Below are 27,283 nucleotides of genomic sequence, written 5' to 3'. Positions count from 1 at the left end.
GGAGGGGGAGCGCAACGACACAGACGACTGAGAACAGGGGCGACTGGCCCACTGGAGAGTCGATGCAGTGATGGTCCGGTTGACCACACACTTCCCCAGGACAGCAAGTAAGGTGGGATCGAAGATGGGGGAAAAAATGGGGGGGGGGGCTCACAACAAAGAGCTTAGCTCAGCGTGCCCGGCCGGGTAGGGCAGACTGGTGGTCCGGCCTAATGCCAGGAATGGCGGAACTCAATGGCTGGACGCCAGGTAGGGGGGAGGGGGGGGACGAAGTTACCAGGGGGTTGTTGTTGGGGGAAGGGGATAGGGGAAAAGTTGAGGGAAGGTCCGAATAATGCCCGACCAGTGCGATTACGGGAACAGATAACGAACAGTGATGTTAAGCGGGTGCCCAACAGCTTTGATGACTTAGAATATGGCTGACTGCCGACCGGCCCTGGGGGTGGGCTCTCTGAACGTACGGGGCTTGAACACACCCACCAAGAGGTCCCTGGTTTGTCGCGAATTCAGGAGGGCGCAGCTGGACCTGCTGTTCTTACAAGAGACACATTGGGCGAAAGGGAAGGAACCCAAAATGAGAGGGGAGGTATAGGGGAAGTCTTTCACGCATCCCATAGGGGGAAGAAAAGAGGGGTGGCTATCCTGGTCGCCAGGGGTCTCCGCTTCACAAATGAGGCCACCATGCAGGACCCCGAGGGTCGCTTTCTTCTGGTGAGGGGTACCCTACAAGGAGCCCCCCTGACACTGGCTGTGGTGTACGGTCCGAACGACGGCCAGGCCCAGTTCTGGGAAGAGGTCAAGGAGAAGCTTAAATTATTCGTGAGGGGCACACTAGTGGTGGGAGGAGATTTTAACATGGTGTTGGTCCCGTCCATGGACAGGAAGAGGGTGGGCCCCCAGAACCCTAGACCCTCGGAGGAACCCACGGCGCGATCCTTCCGGAGAGTTAATGAGGAGCTAGGCCTCGTAGACTCAATCCCGACCCCCAGAACAGGTGTCCCCTCTTATACGTATTACTCGGCCATCCACGCCTCGTTCTCGAGGATAGACTATATCTTGGTGGATGAAACGCTTCGCCCGTATGTTACAGGCTATAGGGTCGATCCTGTTCCCTGGTCCGACCATGACATGGTAAGGGTGTCAATATCGGGGGGATGGTGTGAGGAGCGCAGGGGCCGTTGGAGATGCAACAATGCCCTACTGAAGGATGAGGCTCGTGCCCAAGAGATTGCAGATGCCATAACAGAATTCTTTGAGTTAAATGACAATGGGGAAGTGGCCACGCACACGCTCTGGGATGCCTTCAAGGCGACTCTTCGTGGTATCCTCATCCAAAAAGGTGCAAGGGTAAAAAGGGAAAGGGAGGCCCAGGAAAGGTCCCTGCGGGAAAAAATCGCCTATCTCCAACTGAGGGGGTCCCCAGACCGGACCCCAGACCGCGATCGAGTGGCCGCCCTGGAGGATTACAGACTCCAGTTGAAGGACTTACTTCTCCACAAAACGGAGAGAAGTCTTCAGATGGTAAAGCAGAAGTATTATGAGAAGGGGGACAAAGCGGACAAGATCTTGGCATGGAAGCTGAGGGAGGTCCAGAGGAGCAGAATGGTGAGGGAAGTGAGGGACGCCCAGGGAACTTTGGGTTGCGAATCCTCCCATATCGGAGGAGCCTTCCGCCAATATTATAAGACCCTGTACTCCTCCGAATACGACGAGGGAAACTCCCCGATAGAGAATTTTTTGAGCTCCATCCGGCTCCCGGCTCTATCCAGGGAAACATCCGAAGGGCTGGAAGGGCCAGTGACCAAAGATGAAGTGGATAAGGCCCTAGGTGGGATGAAAGCGGGCACCTCCCCTGGGGAAGATGGGTTCTCTGTCTTTTTTTACAAAAAATTCCGATCTTCCTTAATCCCGTTCTTGGTGAGGGTTTTCAACTCGGTGCTAGAGGGGGGAGCCCTACCCGACTCTATGATGGGGGCTATCATTGCGGTATTACCTAAGGAGGGGAGGGACCCCAAGGAATGTGCCTCCTACCGCCCTATATCACTGCTTAACACTGATGTTAAGATACTGGCCAAGGTGGTGGGGAAGCGGATAGAGGGAGTACTCCCGAAACTAATCCATGGGGACCAGGTGGGGTTCATCAGTGGGAGACAGGGTTCGGATAACATACGCAAGACCATAGACCTGTTCCACTTTGCACAACGGTCAGACCTTAACGCTAGTGTCCTCTCTCTGGACTCAGAGAAGGCGTTCGACAGAGTCGAGTGGCGGTACATGGACCTCCTCCTGAGGAAGATGGGTTTCGGGGCCCACATTATGAGCTGGGTAACGGCCCTTTACCGAGCTCCCACGGCAAGGGTCCAAGTAAATGGGGAGTTGGCCGACGCCTTCCCCCTCTCTCGAGGGACAAGACAGGGGTGCCCTCTCTCCGCTCTGATATACGTCCTTACGATAGAAGCCCTGGCCATAGCCATCAGGGCCCACCCAGGAATTAAGGGGATCAGCAGGGGGGAGGTGGAATTTAAACTCTCCTTGTTCGCAAACGATATCTTGGTCTACCTGGTGGATCCTAGCTCCTCACTCCCCCCCTGCTGGACCTGATATCGGAATTTGGTCGCTTTTCGGGCCTGAAGATTAACGCTTTGAAATCGGTCCTGCTCCCCATGAGACTCCGAGACCCGGGGCTAGACCCCCTGAATAGACTCCACGGGATTGCAGTGGGGAAGGCTGAAATTCGATACCTGGGGGTCCTCCTTACACGGGATTTAACTAAACTGGCCACTGCAAACTATGACCCCATAATAGAAGGGATCACATCAGATTTAAGGAGGTGGGGAAGGATGATCCTCTCCTGGTATGGCAGGATGACGGCGGTTAAAATGAATGTACTGCCACGGCTCCTGTACCTCTTCACGGCACTCCCAACCGGTGTTCCGCAGCAGACTTTCAGGGTGTTACAGAACTCCACTAGGGACTTCATATGGCAGGGGAAAACACCGAGGACCAGGAGGACTACGCTGACGCTGCCCAGGGAGGAGGGAGGGTTTGGACTGCCGGACTTCGGCCTGTACTTTCGGGCGGCTCAGCTGAGGGTCCTCCTGGAGCACATGAAGGAGGGAATGGGGACGTACTGGTCGTATCTGGAGGACATGGACACCCACCCCCTGAAGGTGCGCGACCTCCTGTGGGCCCCACGGAGAACGATCCCGAGTCACCTGAAGGCTCACCCGACCTTGGGAGTCCTGTGGGACATCTGGAGGGAAGGCCCTCAGACGGCGCATCTCACTACATGGCCATCCCCGATGTCTTCCCTCTGGGGGCATCCCCTTAACCTGGGTAGCAAAGGGTTCAGGTTCTCCCAATCTTGGTCGGACAAAGGTCTGGAATGGGCGGGTCAGCTGTTCAGGGAAGGTGAATTCTTGCCCTATGAAGAATTGAGAGACACACTCGGCCGGGGATCCCTGTCCGTTTTTGAGTACCTCCGTTTGAAGGGTATATTGTGCGATCAATCATGGGGCTCCAGCCTGAGTAGACAGCTAACCCCCTTTGAGGAGCTGATAGACACGGCGACCTCTAGGAAGGGGGCGGTTTCTAGCATGTACAAAATCCTCAATACGTATGACCTCCAAGGAAGGAGAACCTTCCGTAAGTTCTGGGAGGAGCTGGCGGGAGAGGAGATCTCAGAGGACTCCTGGTCGAGAATTTTCAAAATCGCCTTCCATGGGAACCTTTTCACGGCCGATATGGAACACAATTTCAAGATACTACAAGGGTGGCACAGGGACCCAGTGAAACTGTCGAAGATGTTCTCGGGAGTGTCCCCACTGTGCTCGAGGGGGTGTGGGCAAACAGGCTCCAGGAGCCATATGTGGTGGCACTGTCCAAAGGCACAGGTGTACTGGGGGTTGGTGAGGGGCTGGATGGCGGAAGTAATAGAGGAACTTTTACCTCTCAATCCTCTGACGATGCTGTTGGGCTTCCCCCCCATGGAAATAGAAGTTCACAGGTACCCGAGGATGTGGGAGACAATGCTGCGAGCGGGCAGGGTAGCCCTCGCACAAAAATGGAAAAGCCCGGAGCCACCCTCCAAGGAAGAGTGGATGAAAAAGGTTAAAAATATGTTTACAATGGATAAACTGACTGCCATGGTGAACAATGACACCAGCGCTTTCCTTACAAACTGGTATGGAATACAACAAACTTGGGGATGGGAGATCCACTAATCCTTCCGGTGAGAGAGCCCGGTCCCAATGGGGCATCCAAGCGGAGGTTGGCACCTCAGCGGTCGGAGAAGCCCAGTACCCGGGGCGGGACGGCACCAGACCAGACGGTACTAAGGGCATCAGCTGCATCACACTTGGAGGGAGTGTACTCGGCGAGTCTCCCGGCACAACAGACTGGGCTTGGGCATTGGATAGGGGGGGTGGGCACAAGTTGGGGCGGTGGGGGTGCGGGGTGGGGGAGACGTGGGGAAACTGTTTTTCTGTAAACCTGAATAAAAATTGAAGTTTAAAAAAAAAAAAATATTTATCAAAATTGGGTTAGGCAACTCAAACAATCTGACTACTACACAGTGGGATATCATGTTTAATGCATTGCATAGCAAAGACAATCAGAAGTTTTTGAGGATTTTTAAACACACTTCGATTTGGTGAAAAAGGATGAAATTAATCCAGTTTCGAATGCTGAATGGAGAAACTCAATTTCTCTGAAAATCAGTCACAACCAGTACACATTTGTTTTAGTAGTGATTTTAAAAATAATGCAGAAGAAATTGAAGCAGTAATAATAAAATTGCATTCTTCCAGAGCCCCAGGCGCTGGAAAAAATGTTCAGCAAAGTAATTTGTTCTGATGAAGTTCCGGTGAGTTGGAAAAAGTCTATCTTAATTCCAATCCACAAATCTTTCCTGAAAGGGTCTCCAGAAAACTATTGCTTTCTGGTGATGGTTGATTCAATGGCCAAGATCTTTTCCCAGTATCTGTAAAAAAGGGTGACTCATTGGAATACCATGTCGAATATTTCAAAGAAACAGCTAACTGGATTTAGGCAGGGACTGAAATCTATTGCCAACCTGTGGAGTGTATTGTATTTAATATGCTCAGCTCGATTCCACAAATGTGAAGCATTGTCCATTTGCTTTTTGGATTACACAGAGGCATTCAATACTGTGAAAAGATAGGCGCCTTGGTGTCTTGGTGTAAGCTACGAAATTGGGGTCTGGAACCTATTATTCTGCATTTTATACAAGCATTATACTCCGACACTACAGATCAGGTCAGAATTGGTCAGGATGGCATGATGGGAGAGCCCATAAAGACTAACCATGGATTAAAACAAGGATGTACGATGGCACTAACATTGTTTAATCTATATGTATCGGATTTTGAAGAAAAATTAAATGGTTGGTAGATTTTCCCCCCAAAGATAGGAAAGAATACTGTTGGGTGGCTCACCTGTGCAGACAATAGTTATATTTGATCGAACACCCATTGCACTACAGCATAGCTTGGTGGCTTTGTATGAACATTCTAAATTGAATTTGATAATCAACCTGAAAAAACCTAAAATAATGGTTGTGAATCGAAGGACAGAGAGAATAAAATGGAAGAAATGTGTTTGGAAAATTAACGACATTCGCATTGATATAGTTAAAAAGTATAAATATCTGGGAAAGGACATCCATGATCATCTCGATTTTAAAATGATGACACAATATATAGTTGACAAAGCCACATAGAAATGTAACATTGTTAGATCATTTGTAACCCAAAGTGCTGATATTCCATGGAGGGCCTAATGAAACCTTTCACTACTTGTATTGTCCCCAGTGCACTATATGGGGACTCATGACAAATAAAGAAACAATATGGTTAAGAAAATGTGAGGGTAAGTTATGGTAGAAAATACTGGGGAGGTTTTCCAGGTACACATATGGAGGCCCTGAGCTGCGAACTGGGATGTATTCATGTGGATACTAGAAATTCACAGGAGTATATTCTTTGTGTCAATTTAGGAAATATGTGAAAGGTCAGATAATATATATGGCAGTTATAAAGATATGCTCAGCCTGACTACCCCGAGTGGTGTAATGCAAAAATGGTTAACGGATATTAGAACGTTTCACAAACAAATACGTTTTGTGGCAGAATCTCCAGGAGATTCACATGCATCAGCAAGATCTACCTCCAAAGGTAAGGAGGAGTTTGCAAAAAACCGCGGGGAAGGGTGGTAGTCGTCGACGGGGAAGCCGTCCACGAGCGAAGGGAAAGGTAAAGGCCTGTCATCGGCCGTACCATCAACAAAGCCATCATCGATGACGATAACGCATAAAACATCGTCTACGAAGCACTCGTCGACGAACGGGAACCAGACCACACTCATCGGCAAAGCCCTCGTCGACGGGCAAACCACATTCGTCGACGGGATCCAAAGTACATCCGTCGACGGCAGCACCGTCCACGGGACGCTCCTCAGCGAAGATAGCATCGCCCACAACACCGTCGGCTGCACAGCAAATTCCTGCAGCTACGGAGGAATTGGAGTCGGAGGCGCCTTCTGCACACGGTACACCTGTCATTGAAGACAATCTCCTTAAGGGTACGGAAGCTGAACCACTGGTACAGCAAATTTCACCTTTAGGGGACATGGCAGAACTCCCTGATGTAATTCTCCAGGAAGAAAGAATTTTCAGATGCAGAAGTGGTGGAAGTGAGACCTGGCCCTTTTCCGAAACAACACAGTGCTCCTTGGCAGCCGTCCATGGATGAGGCCGGATATCCTCATGACCCGATACTTATGTTATCTATGCAGAGAATTGTAGAGGAATTCTACAGACGCCAAAGGGAGAAGGATATTCCGACTGATCCCTTAGAATTGGAAACCTATCGGAGAGACACACATCCAATTCTACGCACGTCAGGAAGTTCACCTCACAGGGGTAGACCTCAAAAGTGGACGAGATCACCGGAACCTGCTCGAAGACCTAGGAGCAGCACTCACAGTGCTTCACCGACAAGAGTCCCATCACCACAGTCGTCACATAAGCCTCGATCTCCGGACGGGGATCCAACAATGGTGCCATCCACCATTTCGGTTTTGGATTGGCAGCAGGATCCTTTTAGAGAATTCTCTGACCCAGAAGAAGTAGAAATAACACAGGAGCCTGACGCAACCAGTGAGTGGGATGACTAGGTAGTCGAGAAGTCCAGGAGGAGAGACTCACCAGGCCAAGGCCTCACCGCCGGATGATCTGGTTTCTTTCCACACCATAATAGGTAAAGCAGCAGAATTGTTCAAAATTCAGGTTGCATCAGAGGAAAAGAAATCGGTGCTTTGTGAGCACAGGGACAAACACAGGCGAACAGTGACAACCATCCCTCTCCTCGACACCATCTGGGAGTCCGGATCCAAGATCCTATCTATGCCATTATCTACTCCGGCTCTGGTGTCCAGACCAGAGAAGAAATATAAAGCTCCAGGGTCTGCACCGCTTTGTTTGAGAGGCCATACGAAACCGGACTCGGTTATCACAGTGGTAGCAAGACAGAAACTCGCCAATCCCGCCTCACCTTTGCCGGCACCACTGGACAAAAACAGGCGCAAGCTGGAAGGCATGGGCAGGAAGGTATCATCCTCTGCATCGCTCACCATCAGAGCGTGTAATGTACTGACCATGACCGTAAGATTCGATTGCGAGCTTTGGCTCCGCATGTCCAAATTGGCAAAGCAACTACCACCCCAGAACTCCAAGAAAAGGCTAGGTTTATAATCGCTGACGGTGAAGCAACATCGGATCATATGATCGATGCAGCGGTTGATGTGGCCGAATCAGGCTTCAGACAGATGGCGCACGGCACAGTTCTCAGAAGGCAGGCCTGGATGAAGGCTACTAATTTTAGGCCTGAAGTCCAAGCGCAGATATTAGACATGCCCTTTGATGGACAAGAAGATCTCTTTGGAAATAAGATAGACGACCATCTGAAGGGAATTAAAGCAGACACAGACACAGCCCAAGCCATCAGTTATTTGAAGGACAAAAATAAAGACCATTGATCTTTTTGTCCCTTTAGAGTCTCATCTTCCAAGTTCATAGGATACGGTCGCTCCTTGTATGGGCAGAAAGCGCAAGGCGGCATGTACCAAGACAATAAATATCAGTCATCCAACAGATACGCCCAGAGAGGCAGGCGTGGCTCCACCCAAGGGAAGTCACAAGGCAAGCAAAACTGACTATCAAACACTTTCACCTCAACGCCACACCCCGGTGGGGGGGAGGCTAAGCCAGTTCTTCCAGCGCTGGCAGTCAATTACATCAGACAAATGGGTGTTGCAGGTGATCCGAAAGGGTTACACCTTAGAATTTCTAGACCAACCTCCCTCCCTGCCTCCAACTTCGCGCAGGGTGCATATGTTACGGCAAGTCATATCCGAGGTGCAAAAACTACTGCAGAAGGCAGCGGTAGAACCAGTGCCGTACACTCAGAGGGAAAAGGTTTTTACTCCCGCTTCTTCCTCATCAGAAAGAGAAACGGTCAATGGAGGCCCATCTTAGACCTGAGGGCCCTCAACAAATTTATCAAACGCATGACATTCAAGATAGTGGCTTTACAAGGGGTGCTACCTTGGTTAAACAAGCACGACTTCTTGGCCACTTTAGACTTGGAGGACGCATACTTCCATGTGCCGATCCATCCAGCACACACAGTTCCTACGTTTCACGGTGGGAGAGCTTCATTTTCAGTTTCGAGTGCTGCCATTCGGGCTAAAATCGGATTTCACAAAATGCTTGGCGCCTGTAGCTGCAAGTCTCAGGAGGCCAGGAACGGAAGTATTTCCTTACCTGGACGATTGGCTGATAAAGGCAAGTTCCGCCGCAAGGGCCCGCTCAGCAGTATCGAGGACTATCAACCTCCTAAAAGAGTTAGGTTTTTCCATAAACAACACAAAGTCCTTCCCCGTTCCCAGCAACACAGCTCTCTTCCTGGGAGCCGAGCTTGATACCAGCATTCGCAGGGTGAGGCCATCGACAGAAAGGGTAGCAGCGATTCTACGCTCAACATCGAGCTTCCTGGAGAAAGAGACAACATCTGTATGCTCTTACAAATCTCTTCTGGGCATCCTCATACCAAACTGCAGGCTGCGCATGAGACCGATTCAGGAGGCCCTGGACCACCAATGGAAACAAGCTCTCGGAAACTGGGAGGACATCGTCCAGATTCCATCGACGTTGCACAGAGCTCTTCGATGGTGGAATGTTCCGAGAAATCTTCTGCAAGGGTTGCCATTCCAAGCACCGACATCAACCCTTCTGCTGAGGACAGGCGCTTCCTTATCAGGCTGGGGCGCTAATCTTGCGAACATCCAAACCAAGGGCACTTGGTCGGCACAGGAGTCCCACCTTCACATCAATGTGTTAGAGCTCAGAGCAATAAGGTTGGCGTTGAAAGCCTTACTACCAGTGATAGCTGGCCAAGTACTTACAGTCCAGACAGACAACAGAACCTCCATGCACTACACAAACAAGCAGGGAGGCACGAGGTCAGAAATCCTATCACAGGAAGCCCAACAGCTATGGGCATGGGCCTTACACCACAGAGTGCAAATCAAGGCAGAGCATCTTCCGGGAGTGGACAATTTTTGTTTTTTTTGTTTTATTGGTTAAGTATAGTTAAACCTTAAACATTACATCCTTATTCCTTTAGTAAAAACATTGTTCCTTTGTTAAAACTTCCTTAGTTCCAATTTTCATCAGGCAATAATTACCAAATCATTGTCCTAGTCTCTCTGTTATCTTATGATCCACTGCTCCATTAGTGGACAATGTCCTAGTGGACAGTCTAAGCAGGGAATACATGTCGTCCCACGAGTGGGAACTGGACGAAAAGGAAACCCAACGGATTTTTGCCTTATGGGGCCAACCGCATATCGACCTTTTTGCCACCAGGAACAACAAAAAGTGCAAGAGGTTTGCCTCGAGATACCCGGAGTACCAATCACTGGGAGACGCGTTCTCAGTGAATTGGACTGGGAAGTTCCTCTATGCTTTTCTTCCCATTCCCCTCATGGCGAGGGTACTTCGCAGGGTGAAAGAACAGGATTGTTTTATGATCCTAATCACACCGGATTGGGCGCAGAAAGTCTTTTACTTGACGCTGAAGCATCTATCCCGTCGGCCCCTGATTTGCCTCCAGATGCATAAATATCTGTTGACACAACAGAACCGCAAGGTCCTCCACCACGACCCGACGAGCCTATCTCTCAGGGCATGGTTCCTGAGCAGCGCAAACTGATGAACCTGAAGCTACCATCAGAATGCTGGGATATCATCAGGGCCGCGAGAGCCCCTTCGACACAAGTTACCTACACCAGGAAATGGACCAGTTTCTCCAAATGGTACGAGAACTCTGCAATCGATCCTCTCACGGTCTCGGTTGATCAGGTGCTGTCCTACTTGTTGTACCTAGCCAAGTCAGGGCTCTCATTGCCCTCCATCAAGGTCCATCTGTCAGCCATAGCGGCATACACGAAAACCCCGGAGATGCAATCCTTGCTTTCTTTGCCGGCGGTTAAAGTCTTCCTCAAAGGGCTGATGCGTACTTATCCTCCTTCGCCAGTTCCGAACTGGAGCCTCCACACCGTCTTGACAGCCCTCATGCAACCTCCCTTTGAACCCATACCCAGATGCAAAGTGAAATTCTTGTCCTTGAAAACAGCCTTTCTGATAGCCATCACATCAGCCAGAAGGATCAGTGAGTTGCAAGCTTTGTCTTCTGAGCCTCCGTTTACTTTGTTCCAGAAGGACCGTGTCATCTTAAGGCCACCTCCTAAATTCCTTCCCAAAGTGCTTTCGGAGATGACACTCACTGAGCGCATTGTTTTACCAACCTTTTTCCAGAATCACGCTTCTGAAGCGGAAAGAACATTACATTCTCTAGACGTTTCTAGAGTATTGAAGTTTTATTTAGAGAACCAAGGAGTTCCGCTCCTCAAACCGACTGTTCATTGCCTTCTGTGGCCATTCCAAAGGTCAACATATCTCTAAACAGGTATCGGCTTGCATCACCCACTGCCATCAGATGAAAGGCGACCCTCTAATTAGACTGCCATCTGCACAATCCACCAGGGGAATGGCGGCATCAACAGCGTTTCATGCAGGGGTAGCCTTGAAGGACATATGCAGAGCCGCCACGTGGAGTACTCTGCACACCTTCGCGAAACACTACTGCCTGGCTGAAGACACCAACAAGGAAGCTGCAGTTGGACAGGCAGTGCTCCGCCATCTCGTTGCATAAGATAGGACCAACCTCCTTTCTCACCTTTCCTGAAGTATCTAACCGTAGTGTTGCTGCATGGTAAAGGTTTTCATCAGAAATATGTTTTTTCTGTGTTTATGCATATATATAATGATGGTGGCATGTTTTAACTGCTTGGTATTTTATTCAAGCATCTGAATCTATGAAAGATCTAATGCTGGAGAAGTCTTAGTTACTTACCTGTAACTGTATTTCTCCAGCATTGGTATCTTTCATAGATGCACATGCGCCCGCCTGCCTCCCCTGGGAGGTTGCTCCTATTCTCGGTATCCATCATACTATAATTGTAATCTCTACGGTTCAAAATCTGAAGATGGCTGCCGGGGGCAGAGCTTAAGCCCTGCCACCTCATTGGCTGGGCCCATAAAGGACCAAAGTGAGGTGGAGAGGCTACACAATAGAATGGATCATAGGCCATAATGGGCTATGTACATGCATTGCTAGGTAGCAATGTGTATATTAAAAAAGAATTAATAATTAATCTATCGCCGAGGATTCCCAGTCTGAAGACGGGGAATATTCAAGCATCGGAATCTATGAAAGACACCAATGCTGGAGAAATACAGTTACAGGTAAGTAACTAAGACTTTGCAGCTTTTCAACTGAAGTCAAGGCCGTGGCTCTCTCTGTAACGCTCACCTGACTCCCACGGGGGCGCTGGCCTGGTTTGCGCTGCTGTGACCTCGTCTAAGGTGATGCGCAGGGTTCGGAAGACGGACTGGACCGGGCCCCAGATCTGGCTTGTCTGACTCGCAGAAGTATCCTTATGTAGGTGAGAATAGGGGGTTAACTGTCTGCGGGGTAATGCAATCGGCCTCCCACTTACCCCTCGCACCCTCCTCAAAACCCTTCTGTGCTTCCCCGTAGCGTCTCACCTTAGGGTCTGGAAGGACGAGCTCTCCATCCTGCTTCTGATGCAGGGGCGCGTTGGTATCCAGTTACGTCACTGGATTTTCGGATGGGTGAGAACCAAACTTGCTTGGCTTCCAGGTAAGTTTTTTCTATAAGTGGTTCCCCTTGTGTCCATGCATTAATGTTCTAATGCTAGTGTCTTTTTCCCCATAGGGGCCGGGGTACGGAAAGCCGGGGAACAGGCACTGACCCGAAGTGAGCGGTGAAATCCTTGTGGAAATCAGATAAGTCTTTAATGAGTGTTTTGGTAATGTCTTTTCATTCACTCATTAACGCTGATGTCTTTTTCCCCTTGGGGGCCGGGGTCCGAAAATGCCTGGATGCGGCGCGGACCCGAAATGAAAAGGGAATGACCCAACAGGTAAGTCTTGACATGGAGTTTTAGCTTCCCTTTTCCCTTCTTTCTCTCACCTTTGTTCTTGTCTTTTTCTCCCTAGGCGCGGGGGCGCGACTGCGAATCCGGATGGTCGCTGCTGAACATGGAGGCGCCCTGTAAAGGTGAGTAGAATCGCTGCAGCGATCGATGCGATGTGCTTTTAAAAATAAATGTCTTCCTTTTCAGGATTGTCGGCGAAATGTCTCTGGGATGCAGATTTAGCAGGTGAGGCCTTTTCCTTCTTCTGTTCTCTTGTTCCCTTCCTTTGCAGGTGATTCAGGATGCTGGCAGGTGTGGCAGAAGTCAAGATGCAGGAGCAGACACGGTGAGCGTCCAGCTGCTAGATGCAGAACAACGCGAAGCACGTGTGGCTGATCGGGTGTGGTTTAAATAGCCTTGGAAGAAGTTCCTAGAATGTGTCCTTCCTCCAATCGGGTATGTATCCTTCCCTGACCACGCCCGGTTGGTAAATGAGTCCCACAGGTAAAGTAGTTCCTTTCAGGCCTCAAGGAGGCCGGGGTTCTGCAGCATGGTCTGCATCAGGTAAGTGCACCCAAACACTTTCATAATGAGCCTGGCGCCTATGGCGCCAGGACTGACGTTTTCTATGAGCCTGGCGCCATAGGCGCCAGGACGCTGTCCAAAGGGCCCCTATAAGGGGTTGCTGGGACCTTCCCCGGGGACTTGATGTCCGCTTTCGGGGACGCAGGGCCTGATCCGGCTCCCCGGGAGCGGGCATCGTGACACTCTCAATCTGCTGGTACCTCCCCAATTCCGCTGTTCAGCCATGAGGGCAGCTGTCAACCTTGTGGCATGGGATACAATAGTCTCTTTCCAACTGAGTTGGCCTCTTGAACTTCTTGTGTTCTAGCAAATAAGGGGCTTTCACTTGCAGCCTCTTTCCCCTGGTTCTTTGACTTCTCGCTCTCCTTTGCCTATTCAGCCACCTCTCTGGACGAGCAGCTCCTTCGTGCCTTTATCCTCGCTCAATAGGTACAGTTCACACTTCCACAGGTCTCCCTCGGCCGGGTCTCGGACCTGTCTTCCACTTTAGTTCAATATTCACAGTAGGCCTCCCTCAGCCGGACTTGTGCCTTTTTCTCAAAAGTTCACAGACCTCCCTCAGCTGGGCTCGGACCTGTTTAGGCCTCCCTCAGCTGGTCTCGAGCCTGTTTAGGCCTGCCTCAGCCAGGTTTGGGCCTTTAACTCAGTTTCTCAAAAGAAATTGTTTCAGACTTCCAGTCCCAGAATGCATTTCTCTATTTTGCTCCTACTTCGCTTGCCCCCCAAAACGGCATTCTCATGGTTTAGGAGCAGCAGGAGCACAATGGGATGTTTACCTGGGGTCAGGGTTTTACCACCTGCCCACCAGAGGCATGGTCCCCCCAATTTTGCCAAGGAGAGGAGTTCTGATGTGGGTGCCGCCAGGCAACTCCAGCTGCCTCTGGGTTTGGTTTCCTGGAGGCACAGATTCTACTCCACACTGCAGCCTCCCCTGCACACTCAGGCTCAGTGTCTGGGTAGTTCTTCTTCCTCCAGGCCTTCCAGGTTCCTTCCAGCTCCACCGGTCTCTCTCTGGCTTCTCTGCACCCTTCTGCATCCTCAGCTCGCTAAGTGTGTGTCTCAGTGCTCCACCTTTTATATTGGTGGGGAAGGGCAATAAGAGGCAGGTGTGAGTAATTGTCTAGCCCTGCCTGACCTTATTAATGGGACAAGATGGAGACCGCCAATAGGAACTCAGTGTATTGGTCCCTATGTGTAATCTCCATCACTCCCATCTGTGTCTTCCTCGTCCCAGGGGTTTTGGGAAACAGTAGTGGGGAGGTATTATGGGAATTGTATTTGTTGGGAAGGAATGTATCACAATCATGGGGGTTCTGATCAGTGTGAAGGGGGTGAATATACAAAGGTTGTTTGATTTTCCTTTTGTGTTTCTTTCTTGTTCTAGAAGTATACTGGGGTTTGATGGGATTTGATTGACAGTAACCCATAATGACTGATGGGGTGTTGGGTAGAGGAGTGTCGGAAAGAGGGGAATACTGCGTCTCGCCGAGGGGCGTTTCTCCCATAATCTCCAAGGGTCCACTTCCCAGGTGATTCTCCCTCGCTTGTCCACCCCCAGGGTTGGATCCCAGAGTTAGAGCCCTTCCCTGGCCACCTGAGTTAGGGATCCCCGGAAACAGCCTGGGAGAAACACCTCTGGTTTCTCACAGTACAAAATGGTAAGGTCTGATGATTCATTACGAAATTACGTTTTGACCAACTGCCCACAATGGAAAGACTGGATGCTTGGTGTGTGAAACCTAGGGGTATTCTCCCATTTGGACCGTGAGAATCCTCTATTCGGGTGGCCTGGTGAGGGCCGTTGCTTTCGGGTCCCAATACTGCAGGTGGACTAGCGTGGGAGGATCACCTGGGCAGGTGAGTCTGGGGTCATTTTCTTGGGAATTTCCAAGGTGAGACATGGTATCCCCCTTGTACCAGTTACCCACAATAGCAACCCCCCCTCTACCTTCTTGGGGTGCTTTCAGACAAACAACTTCTCCCCCTCTCCATTTTTCGTACAATAATAATAATAATAAGAGGCAACCGTTATGCAGTGATTCTTTGAATCCAAAACAACTAATGAGAAAATAACAAATTAAAAAATAACTAATTCCAAAATAACTAATTTTGAAAAAAACAAAAAATGCGGTTGTAAGAGGGAATAGAGGTTTTGGCAGTGGGGGAAAAGTATTATTATTTTTAAAAGGGGGTGGGCTTTGTCGGACACAAGTCAAGGCCCAAGGTAGGGCCACTTTTTTCAATCTCACCCTGCAAGAGCAACTCCTTTCCCAGGAAAGGTCCAAGCAGGAAGGACCGTTCAGGTACTCTCACCAGCACAGGTACCAAGGCTGATTCAGCTACCGGCTGAGCGAGTCACTAGATCCTTCCAGAGACAGTGCTGAGGGACCGCAAGGTTCTCTTACCGGGTGTTCACCCGAGGGGCTACGTCCTACTACCGAATGTCTGAGGGGGCGCCTGTATGCAGCACTACTGGCGACACAGCCAAGGGCAGCACACCTACAAGTCCTTGTCCTGAGGTGCAGAATAGGACTCGACCTCCACCGCCAAGAGTCCTGGAGGTGGCTGGGCCCAGCACGGCAAGCACCACGACTCAGGCACGTGGCACGCAGCCTGACAAAATGGCCACTGCACTAGACAAAATGGCCGCTCGTCCGTCACCACCCCCGTTCGGGGAGCAGGTAGGAGAAAGCGTGTCCAGGTGAGACTGGTCTTCAACCAGATACGTGGCCTACAGCTTATCCATCAGCATCTCAGGGCAGATACACCTCGCACAGCCCGCTACTCAGTCAGTACCACCTAACACCCCACCAGCCTGTGAGGACAGGTTTTTTTTTTAAAGTTCCTCACGCTTATGAGTTCCCTGCAAATGGGAGCCATCCTTCAGGATGTGATCAGGGAGATGCTGCCTCTAGTGCCTCCAGTCGTTCCTCCTATGGCTCCAGCACCTCAGGCCCCTGCACAGCCCCAGCTGCCCAAGCCAGGTCCCTTGATTCCGGCTTCCCTGCCTCCCACAGTTCAGGTGATTCCACACCAGCCTCCACAGCAGCCTCTGGCTCCGGTCTCCACACCTCAGCCCTCGGCGCCCAGCACTCCTCCACCTGCTCCGGACCAGACGGACACCCTAGTGGACACCGATGAGGAGGAGGTCCTCGACACGTCATCTTCAGCCAAGGCCTTCCATGAATGACTCACAGGTTTGGCCGAATACCTGGGGCTTCCACAACCCGAGGTGGGGGGGTCATGGCCGAGGTCCTCAGTCTACGCCCCGCGTCTAGAACGGGGATCCCAATGCAGAAGGATGTTGTGCCTTGGCCAAAAAGAGATGGCTGAAACCCCATTCGGCACAGTCTATCAACCAGCGCCTCGACGCCAAGTACAGGCAATTGGATGGGATCCACTCTTGCTGTCGGCACATGCTCAACCACACTCTTCAGTGATTGCCGCAGCCTCACTCTACTCCAAGCCTCAGTCGTCCTCGGCTACTGTGTCTTCGGCGCTTCTAGGAAAGGAGAAGCAGATCTTGGAGCCATATGGGTGCAACGCCTCACTGCACCTTCGTCAGTCTAATGCAGACACCATGCTCGCAGCCGTTAATCAGAGGCTTTGGCAGGAAATATCCGACTTCCTTTCGATTCACAGCCAAGCAGGTTTCAAGGCGGGGCTGGCAGAAGTGAAAATGGTGGCTCAGGACATCACTGTTGCGTCTCAGGCCTTGCCGTCTGCATTGCCACAGACATGAGGCGGCCTGCCTGGCTACGGGCTACCAAATTCAACCCAGATGTCCAGGAACACATATTTGACCTTCCATTCTAGGGTGGCAACCTTTTTCATTCCACCACCAATGAGGAACTAGATAAGAATAAAAATAGTTCCCAGCCTGCATATCCTCACGAAGGCCACACCCAAGACGTATAGCCAGATGCATCAGCAGGTTCCAGGGCTTCCAGGAACGGAGGTCAAGACAGCCTGACCGGTCTCCAAGTCGGCACCAGCGTAAACAGCACAAGGTGGGGAGCAAGGGCTTCTTTCAGTCCCCCTGCTCCGCCCCAGCGGGAAAGAAGGCATGACACGCCCCTCCCGGTCCACGTGTCTCGGGGGGGACAGGCTAGCCCTTCACACACATTATTGGCGCGCGAGGTTCGTGGACAACTGGATACTTTGTGGTCTCCACGGGACACCGCCTACCGCTCCCTTCCTCCGTCCCACCTCTCCTCCACTCCCACAGATTGGGGAAATAACTCTGTTGGCGGAACTTCGATTGCTCATAGAGTCAGGCAGTGAAGAAGTCCCAGCCTCCCAGCGGGTATGGCTTTCTACTCCAGTATTTTTGCCATGCACAAGAAGAACCAGGCTGGCCTGAGAATTGTGTTGAAACTTTCCCTCCCGCTTCAAAAGTTCAAGATGGTTATCCCAGCGTTTATTGCAGAGACATTGTGCAGGGGAGACTGGATGTGCTCCCTGGATCTGACGGACGCATACCTACACATTCCGATTTGGCAGCCTCATCGGTCCTTTCTGAGGTTCAGGATCATGGGCTTTCACTTCAAGTACAAGGTTCTATCCTTCGGCATCAGTTCAGCCCCCAGGGTCTTTACCAGACTTATGAACGTGGTAGGAGCCCTTCTTAGGGCCCAGGGTCACCATGTCTATCCATACATAGAGGACTGGCTCGTAAGGGCAAGATCCCCGGAGACGGTCCTTCACACCTCCTTGTCCTCATGAATACTCTAAATGACTTGGGATTTACCATCAATCTCAAGAAGTCACAGCGGGAGCCTACGCAGGATCTAACGTTCCTGCTACTCATCTGGGACACAAGCTCCGAGAAAGTTTTTCCCCTCAGAGGACAGGGTCACAGCCATCAAGAGGGCCATGGGTCATTTTCTAAGCAGAGCGGCTACCTCAGCGTAGTGGTACCAGCACCTCTTGGGTATCATAGCTGCATGTCTGCTGGCAGTGCCATACACTAGGCTCAAAATGAGACGTTTGCAGCTGCACTTAGCAGCATCATGGAGTCTGGAGCGGGGTTCCCAGGCGGAACTGGAGCATTCCTCCCTGTCTCCACAAGGACCTTGTACGGACTGCAACTTGAGGATAGGCAGACCCTTCAGGCAACCAGTACTGCAGGTTACCATCACCCCAGGCTCTTCCTTGGAGGGCTGGAGAGCCACCTTGAACAGCCACAGCGTCCAGAGTTTGGTCTCTTCAGGAACAGGAGGCCCATATCAGTTGGCTAGAGCTCAAGGCGATCTGGCTTGCTCTTAAAGCCTTCCATCCTTTGATCAGTGGGTGGACGATCCTCATCCAGACGGACAACTCCACCAGCATGTATTACATCAACCAGCATGGTGGCACCAGGTCTCCTTCCCTATGCGCCTTGGCACTCAGCACTTGGGAGTGGGCTCTGGAGAACAACATGCACTTAAGGGCAATCCACATCCCGGGGGAGTCCAACCTGAAGGTGGACAGGCTCAGCAGACTGGGTGCAGCCGACTACGAGTGGCAGTGGATCCTCAACAGATGGGTTCATCCGCAGGTGGACCTCTTTGCCACCTGGTCCAACAAGAGGTGCCCCCAGTTTGCGTCCTGGCAGGGACAGGGCTGTGGCTCTCTGGGAGACGCGATGCAGATACATTGGGACAACATGAACGCGTATGCCTTACCTCCCACTCCCCCGTTCCACAGGGTAATCTACAAGATCAGGGGGGCCCGGCACCTCTGTGTCATCCTGATGGCTCTGTGGTGGCCTTCGAGGCCATGGTTCTCGGAACTGCTCAGCCTGTCGGAACAGGCCCCAGTGCACCTTCACTGGGTCCAGATCACCTACTCTCGCAGCAGAGACACACGGTCATCCACCCTGCCCCCCAGTGGTTAGCCCTCGCAGTGTGGTTCCTGAACGGGTCCCATTAAGGCATCTGCGCCTGTCATAGGCTAATTTAGACATACAGGGCACCAGGTGCAACGCTACTAAGAGCCAGTACAAGAGCAAGTGGACTAGGTTTTGTCACTGGGCAGAATCGAACAAAATCGATCCTTTGACTTGCGATGTTGGACGACGTGCTCTCCTTCTTCGCACACCTCGCACACTCGGGGTGCAAGTAGACACGTGCTGCACCCATCTGGCAGCCATCTGAGCCTATAGGAACTCGGAGGAGGAGGTCTTCTCATCCTCCAATCCGATAGTCAAGGGGCATTTGGTGGGCCTCACCAGACTCTACCCACCTACCAAAAAGCCACACCAGGTGTGGGACCTCAATGTAGTTTTGGGCGCCTTGGCCCATAAACCATTTGAGCCAATGGCATCCGCGGACATCAGGCTAGTCACCATTAAGACAGTCCTGTTGGTGGGACTTAAGTCAGCACTCAGGATTAGTGAAATCCAGGCACTGGTTGCTTCAGAGCCCTATACAACCTTTCATAAGGACAAGGTGGTCCTTGGAATGCATCCAGCATTTCTACCTAAGGTAGCCTCCTCGTTTCTCCTCAATGAGGAGATAGTGCTACCTACTTTCTTCGCGGAAACCAAGGACGATGCACAGAGGGTCCTGCATTATCTGGATGTCAGGCGTGCTCTAAAATTCTGTCTGGACAGAACCAAGAGCTTCTGCAAGTCAGAAGCCCTCTGTCAGCTTCGGTGGGTCAAGGCCAGGCTATCAAGCTTCCAAGGCCTCCATAGCAAGATGGATGGTTGCCCCCATCAAGGAGGCTTATGAGGGGCAGCACAAACCACTTTCGGCAAATATGCGCACCCACGCTATCGGAGCCAAGGCCACGGCTGTGGCTTTCCAGAGGCATGTTCCTTGGCAGGTCACCAGTAAGGAGACTACATGGGCTATGCCTTTGGCCTTCTGCAAGCATTACTGCTTGGATGCCAGCTCCAGGTCGGATGCAGCATTCGGTCAGGCAGTTTTAAGGAGGGTCGCCTCTCCACCCTGGGGCTACATTCAGTTGTAATTGCCCATACAGTATGGAGGAAAGAGGACGGGATGTAGGAGTAATTATAAGTTACTAACTGTAGTGACTAACATACTCCTAGTCCATAGTCCGCTTTCCTCCATACGTCCCACCATCCTCCCCATTAATAAAACTGGTGTCATTAGGTAATGGTAATATTGTTGGCGTGTCAAAAGGGACTGAGGAGTGGCACCGGTGGGCGGAGTCAGGGGAGCGCATGCTCCTGGGGACGCCCCCCACGCAACTGTAAATTTAAAGGGGAAGAAGATTGTTTCTGGTGAAAAAGGTTCCGTCTCCGTCCCTAGCAAGGGACGCCCATACAGTATGGAGGAAAGGGGACTATGGATTAGGAGTATGTTAGTCACTACGGGTTCTGCTGGCGATGCCTGGACAATTGCTCGTTCCCTTGGGGCCAGTGCCAACCCCAGGGTACCTGAGGGGCAGGCGGTGGGAACCTGACCTCAGTCCACAGATCCAGAGGGGCTACCTACCAGCGGTGTGCTACCTGGGTGAGTCGGAGAGAGAGCAACCCAGTGGTATGCGTGTGGCTGAAGAGGTGCAGAGATCTGGAAGTGGACATTCTAAGTTTGAAGTTAAAAGGCAAATGAAGTGCATTTTAGGAGTTGTAGTGAACTTAGAGCGAACATTCTTTTTAAGTGCACGAAAGTTACCATTAGTCAAAGAGGGTTTGAGCTCTGCAGAGGGAAATCCAATTGAGAAAGACAGGTTAGAGCCTGATGAAGGGAAGCCTATGTTGAACTGTGCATTTTTCAGAAAGAGGACATTGGGTTATCGAAGGGCCAAGAAGTCGGAAGATGAACCCAAGAGTGCTATAGAGAGCACGTATATAAGACAAATACATTTACCAGAAAGCACTGGTGTCAGGATAGCTCATACAAACTGTGTGAAGACTGAGAGTCAGAAGTGGTCATGCTGAGGTACATATCAAATACTCGAACATTCACAAGTCTTCGATGGGAAAGCAAAACAACAATCAGAAAGTGAAATTTAGAACATTACAGAGCGGAGAGATCCCGACTCAGATGAGGGAAACCTGAGGGACCTGTTTCGAAATTGTGTTGTCACGAACTTGAAAGACCACAGAGAGAAACCCAGACCTACAATAGGAGAAGCCTGAGAGGTCTGGTTTGAAAGATTGATGTGCCAGAATTGTGATGAGTCTTTTTGTTGTTGCTCAGAATCAAGACTAGGGAAGCCTACAAAGAAACTGTGTCTTTGAAATGAAGGCAAGGAAAGCCCGACCAGATTCTGTGGTCGAAATATTTGTCAAGGAAAAACTAACATTGTGGATCGTACCAAGTGGTTGGAAGTGTGCAAATCCTGTGAAATGGTTGAGCCAGCCACCCGGCAAGAACTCTTTAAATAACCCTGTGATGTGAACGTGGGGGAAGGGAGTTGCCCTTGGCTAACACGGACATCCTGACATTTATTTTGAAGACTGATTTTCCTTTTTGAACTACACATCCCCTTTTCACATTTTGTTATTAGAGTAAGGGCAGGCATTCTTTTTTTTGTTGTTTTGTATTGGCCATTTTAAATTGACTAGAACTGATTAGGACTGTTTTGTTTTATGTTGATGGTTGAGATCACTCCCATCTTAGTTATAGCGCTAGATAGGAGTTCTCCCACCCATCCGAACATTCAATAATAAAGGTTTTGAAACTGTTCTCTTGTGTCCGTGTCATACTTGTGATTCCATGTCTACCTTACATTGGATCAATATCCCTTATGACTAACGACTTTGTCTAATATATAAAAAGAATGTGGAATCTGCACGACATTCGCTTACTGTGTGCCCAAGGTTCACTGAAATATACTGGAAAGGTTACAGCAATATTGTGGCAGAATGGAAGAACAATGCCAGTTTTGGTCACAAATTTCTTCAGCGACAAACTTAAAATTGAATTTCTGCTGTCTATTATATTTGGTAGCTATTGGAGGGAAATATATTAAATGAAGCCAATAGTATTTGATGGAGTAAGCTGTTTCCCAAAACATTTTAAATAATTTATTTAACAATAATTTTATACAATTCATATTGTGATAAATTAACTGAAGTGTATGAAATATATTTGATAATGGACGTTTTTGTTTTCTTTTATGTGATGTATATGAAATGTATTTTCTTATGGGTTATTTTATGAATAGTTTTATGTGTGTTATAGTAAGTATATGGTTAAAATGGTATTTTACCAATAAACCTAATACAAAAATAATAACAATAATTTCCAATGCTGTGTGCTCCCCTCTGCCCTCAGGTCAGTGCTTGTGGTTTTCAACAAGATGTCATCAGTTGCCTCCTTCCTTTGCATGGAGGGGGTTCATGTCTATCCCCTATTTAAGCAATTGATCAAGGCCTCCTCCCCTTAGGCTTTGTACCCCCTCCAGCTGATTCTCAACCCTTTTTCTACCTACGTGTGTCTATGAATATTAAAAAGTCTTCCATGAATAGCCTCTCAAGACCTGTGTTTTTGGGTTTTGACTGGAACATGTCACACAGTCAAATGTTTCCTCCCATGGAGAGTGCGGTGGACATTGAACAAATCTGCATTAATTTTATGATGAGCAACGAGATTAAAGCATGATGGTTCCTGAAGATCCTAGGCCTTGTGGCAAAGTGTGTTTTGTTGGTGCCTTAATAAGACGGATACAGCTCAATCTGTGTGTACGCGAGGTCTCAAGCATTACGCCCAGAGTCTGCAATTTGATCAATTGCCCCCAAAGGTTCAGGTGGATCTTTGCGGCTGGTGGTGTCGACTGAGAACTTGATGATTGAGGTCCACTTCCTGGATATGTCCCTTTGCATTACAAGTACCACAGACTCTTTGCTTCTTGGCTGGGGAACTAAGTGTTTCCTCTCCTCGGACAGGGTTTGTTTCACCAAGGGCAAGCAGTCCTGTAAGGACCCACCGTCATTCGGTGGGTCATCTTGTGCACACTGTATATATAGGTATTCACTTCAAAAGCTTTCGCCTCCAAAGGGCCTTCACGTGCGTTTTGGGCCAGGGCTGCATCAGTGGCTATCCAGTGTCATGTGCCTTTGGACCTTGGGAAGGTATCGCTGGGGTTGCTACATTGACTATAACCAGCCCTCTACAAGCATCACTGCATGTATGTCCTCTCCAGGGCCGATGCTTAATTTAGTCAAAGTTCCTAAAAAATCTCTTTTGCTAAGTTAGGTGTAGTTTCATCCTCCCATGTGCTTGTGAATCTTACGAAAGTATGGAGGAAAGTAACTCACCTTAGTGACTACTGTTCTCTTAGTTTCTACTCCCCTTTCTTCCATGTGTCCACTCACCTTCCCCTATAAAAGTAGCCATCAGTCCGATGTGACCTGTGTAGATGAAAAAGGACTGACCGTGAAGTAGAGAGACAGTGACTGGATGGGGGAGGGGGGGAACAAGGCCTCACTGATGGCCACAACTTCACCTTGAAGAGAATAGAAGGAATGCGTTTTCTGTGCTTAACAAAAAGTGTCCAGTCAGCTCGCTTAGGAAGTTATTTTCTAAAAGTGTTAGTACACTGGTCACTACAGTGAGTAACTTTCTTTTTTCACTGTAAGCATAAGACGCTTCTTTTATGGTGTCTTTCCTCTTTGTCTTTGTTCCTTCCTTACTTTATATGGTTGTTAATTTAGGCCAGATGAGATCATACAGCCAAGAAGGCATAGACAAGTCTGAGATCACAAATAATAAATATGTAAAGGGCACTATGGTCTTGTGTTTAACCAATAAAAGTAGTAAAATGTATTCAGTAATAACTGTCTTATCGATTCTCAATGTTCTTTTTTTTCCTTCTGTTTGCTTGTTTTTTAATGTATGTTCTCCCTTTCCGCTCTCCTTGCAGGAAGACCCAGCACAGTTCTTTGGATCAGAGCTCCCCTCCACAGGGTGGTCTTTCACCATCATACAATCATCCTGTACTCGGCATGTATGATTCAAAGGACGATTTCCCTCTTCGGAAGACTGGTGAGTGCTCCAGTTCTTTGTTCAGTGCCCTCTTTTCTATGAGTGAAATTGGAGAAACCTAACTGTCTGGTACTGTAATAGACTTGGGTGCACAGGTGAAAGTAGATATGGCTGTGGCAGCTCATCTTTTCTGGGAGATTACCGCTCTTTTACACCTGCCTTCTGAACCCCACCATGCAGGGAAAATAATGTTATTTTGAATAAAGGGACAACTGACATTATGCCTTTTGGAAATGCCCAGCTCACTGGCCTTTGCATTGTCCAAGCCTTCATATATTGCCCTCTAGATACCGGAAGAGGAGCTGTCTCTGATTTAGCCACTTGCCTTTTCAAGGCCACCTGCACTCTGATCTGTCAAGGAATACCCAGTGGCATGTCATTATTTTGGGAGCTATAGTGACCATGTTGTTTATATATGAACACACAACGTTTAACTGCGGGTCCAGGGCTGAGTAGTGGATCGGAAGAGAGAGATTAGAGTTCACAGATGCTCATGTGTGTGAGATCGGAGGCACACAGGAAAGATACACTAAAGAGATGCAGATGTATATTAGTGTGTATGAGATGGGGACAGAGACCTCAGATATTGGAAAGCATTGGCGGAATCAGGGATGTAATGGGGACATTTGTTTTGATCCGTGAAGGAGCAGTGAACACACTCATTTCTCCCTGCCCTCCTTTCTATCCCAGCATAGTCTAACCCCACTGGCTTTCAGACCACCCCTTTGAGCTATAGGCAAATAGCCCACAATAGATGTACAGATCGATGCAATTGCAGTTAATTTATGCTCCGCAATATGATTCATGCATACAAATTCATCCCACATCCCTTCGCCTATAGATTACTCAGTTATATGCATGTACTAAGGCCCAAATATCCACTGAACACTTGCCCCAAGAGCATGGAAATATCTGCTGTGATAGGCCAGAAGGAGTAGGGGGACAAAGGGGTGGCATTGTAAGCAATACTTTATTAAACCTATAGAATAAAAGACCTATCTGTCCCTATAACAAAGGGGATTTCATGACTAACGGAATTCTAACTATGGTGCTAGTCAGTGATATTGTCCAAATCAGACTAGTCGTCCTCCGTCCAAAACCGCACATACGCTGACCCTACCACTAAAGAAAAAGGTTGAGCAAACAAAAAGGGATCCTGGAGAATGATTGCCTTCTCCTGGACAGGCTTACTTACCCTTAGTAACTTATCTTCATATAGTTCCTTGCAATAGTCTTAATTAACCCCTGTAATTCCTTAAGGGGGCTCTTCCAGCCCCTCTTGAGTGTCCAAGGACTTTTTTGTCTCCCTCTTCTGTGTTTTATTATGTCAGGATTTTGCTCCTTTCCCCACTGGGTTTCTAATTGTGTCAATGTTATACCAATTACTGAAACGCGGGAGATGACTCTTGAAGCCTTCTTGACTTTTGCTATTGCCTTCTCTATGCCCTTACTGGGTCTTCTGCCACTCCCGCTACCTTTGTCTTGGTGGGTGGGCATCACTGGTTCTTCCTGGGGTTGTGGGTTTCCTCAGTGCTGGTAAACGCTTTCAGCATTTCTCTCCCTGGCTTTTAGTGCTTCTCAGTGGCTACATAGAGCCATTTGCTTGCAGCCTCTGTGTTGTTTGCAGACCGCACAGTCCACCCCCCAGAGGTCGTGCCACCACCTGGATCTTCCAGTCCTTCATGTGAGTCTGCTCGCTGCCGGCTCCTGGACTGCTTTTGCTTCATCACATCCTTTTTTTTTTTTTGTAAATTTCTTTTTATTAGATTTTCACAAGGTCATACAGTAATTAAACAAGACAGAATGAGGGAGGTACCCTCTAACTCTGAGATAGACAATGTGCCGTGCTAGGCCCTGCCCCCCCCCACTTCCCCCCCCCCCCCCCCCGTTACAGGTGTACGCTCTTTTTAGGCAGTTAGAAGATTGAACCGTATTCCCATGTATATGTCCTTAGCCAAGTGGGCTGTAGCAGTATTGTCTTGGTTCCATGTCATTTCATCACGGGATGTTTTTTTGCTGGGTTTTTTACCGCGGATTATTTTATGAAAAAACAAATCAAATTTATTTATTTTTTATTTTGGGGGGTTCCCCCCAATCCTCCACCCCTTTTAATTTAATTTTTTATATGTTCCCAAACACCCACACACAATTTATATATTTTTCTAAGTTTGCAGTAAAAAAAACACAAAGAAACATCCCGCGATAAAAGGACGTCGTACCATTGTCTTTGACCCCGTGGGGTATGTGACGCTCTTTTCCCAAACTTTATCGGGTAGGTCCTGGCCTGGACGAACGATGTTAATCCCAAGATATTTCACCCCCTCCAACTGGATCCGCAACCCCAGGGGCTCTAATTACTCTATCTTTCTAGCTGAATCAGGAGCAAATGGGAAGACTACCGACTTGCCAATGTTCCCCTTAAACCCAGAGAACCTCCCAAATTCTTCAATCACCTTCATGGCCGTGGGGATGGACTGGGCAGGGTGCCTCAGGTGGAGCATAACATTGTCTGTGTACAACCTAGGTTTAAACTCCCTGCAACCCACTTTGATGTCCTTTACCTGCGGGGATCTCCTAAAATACCCAGCCAATATTTCCATCATCAGGGCAAAGAGCAGGGCCATAGTGGACACGCCTGTCAAGTACTCCTTTGTAGTGGGAATGTCCGGGACAGTCGATTGTTAACCGTGACCCTGGCCGATGGGCCTTCGTATAAGGCCTGGATGCCCAGTTGGATCCCCCTGCAAAACCACATTTCTTGAGTACCCCGTTAAGGAAACCCCAGTCGACCAGGTGAAAGGCCTTCTCTGCATCTATGGCCACCAGTACCGGGATCCCCTCTTCCCCTGTGGCCGTTCTCATGAGGTGGAGTGTTTTAGGCAGGTTGTCTGCCCCTTGCCTGCCTTGGATAAAACCCACTTGATCAGAATGGATAAGTCTTGGCATAAGGCCCTCCATTCTTGTGCCCAATATTCTTGTGAACATGTTTGCATCCACATTGAGTAAGGAGATGGGTCGGTAGGACTTACAGTCCTCTGGGTCTTTGTCCGTATTTGGGATGACTGTAATTAGTGCCTTCCCAAAGGATGGGAGTCCCACCAGTGGCCATAATGCCAGTGAATAGTACAGCTAGGTGTCGTGCCAGGGGTCCTGCGAAGGTCTTGGTGAAC

The 27,283-nt window shown here is 49.4% G+C and overlaps 1 protein-coding gene across 6 annotated transcripts in view; it reads left to right on the top strand.

Annotated features, from left to right (window-relative positions):
* The window catches only part of HDAC4 (histone deacetylase 4), a 2,586,716-nt gene that overhangs the window by 1,612,280 nt on the left and 947,153 nt on the right, over positions 1-27,283 (top strand). For all 6 annotated transcript variants that reach the window (XM_069616020.1, XM_069616021.1, XM_069616018.1 and 3 more), the window contains one exon: positions 23,992-24,113. In XM_069616020.1, coding sequence (XP_069472121.1) covers positions 23,992-24,113 — 122 coding nt within the window. The remainder of the gene's footprint in view (positions 1-23,991; positions 24,114-27,283) is intronic.

The sequence above is a fragment of the Ambystoma mexicanum genome, chromosome 9 (genome assembly GCF_040938575.1).
Source record: "Ambystoma mexicanum isolate Mex_15411 chromosome 9, UKY_AmexF1_1, whole genome shotgun sequence".
Lineage (NCBI taxonomy): Eukaryota > Metazoa > Chordata > Amphibia > Caudata > Ambystomatidae > Ambystoma > Ambystoma mexicanum.
The sequence above is the reverse complement of the archived record's forward strand: the minus strand, read 5'-3'. Positions and strand labels throughout refer to the sequence as shown.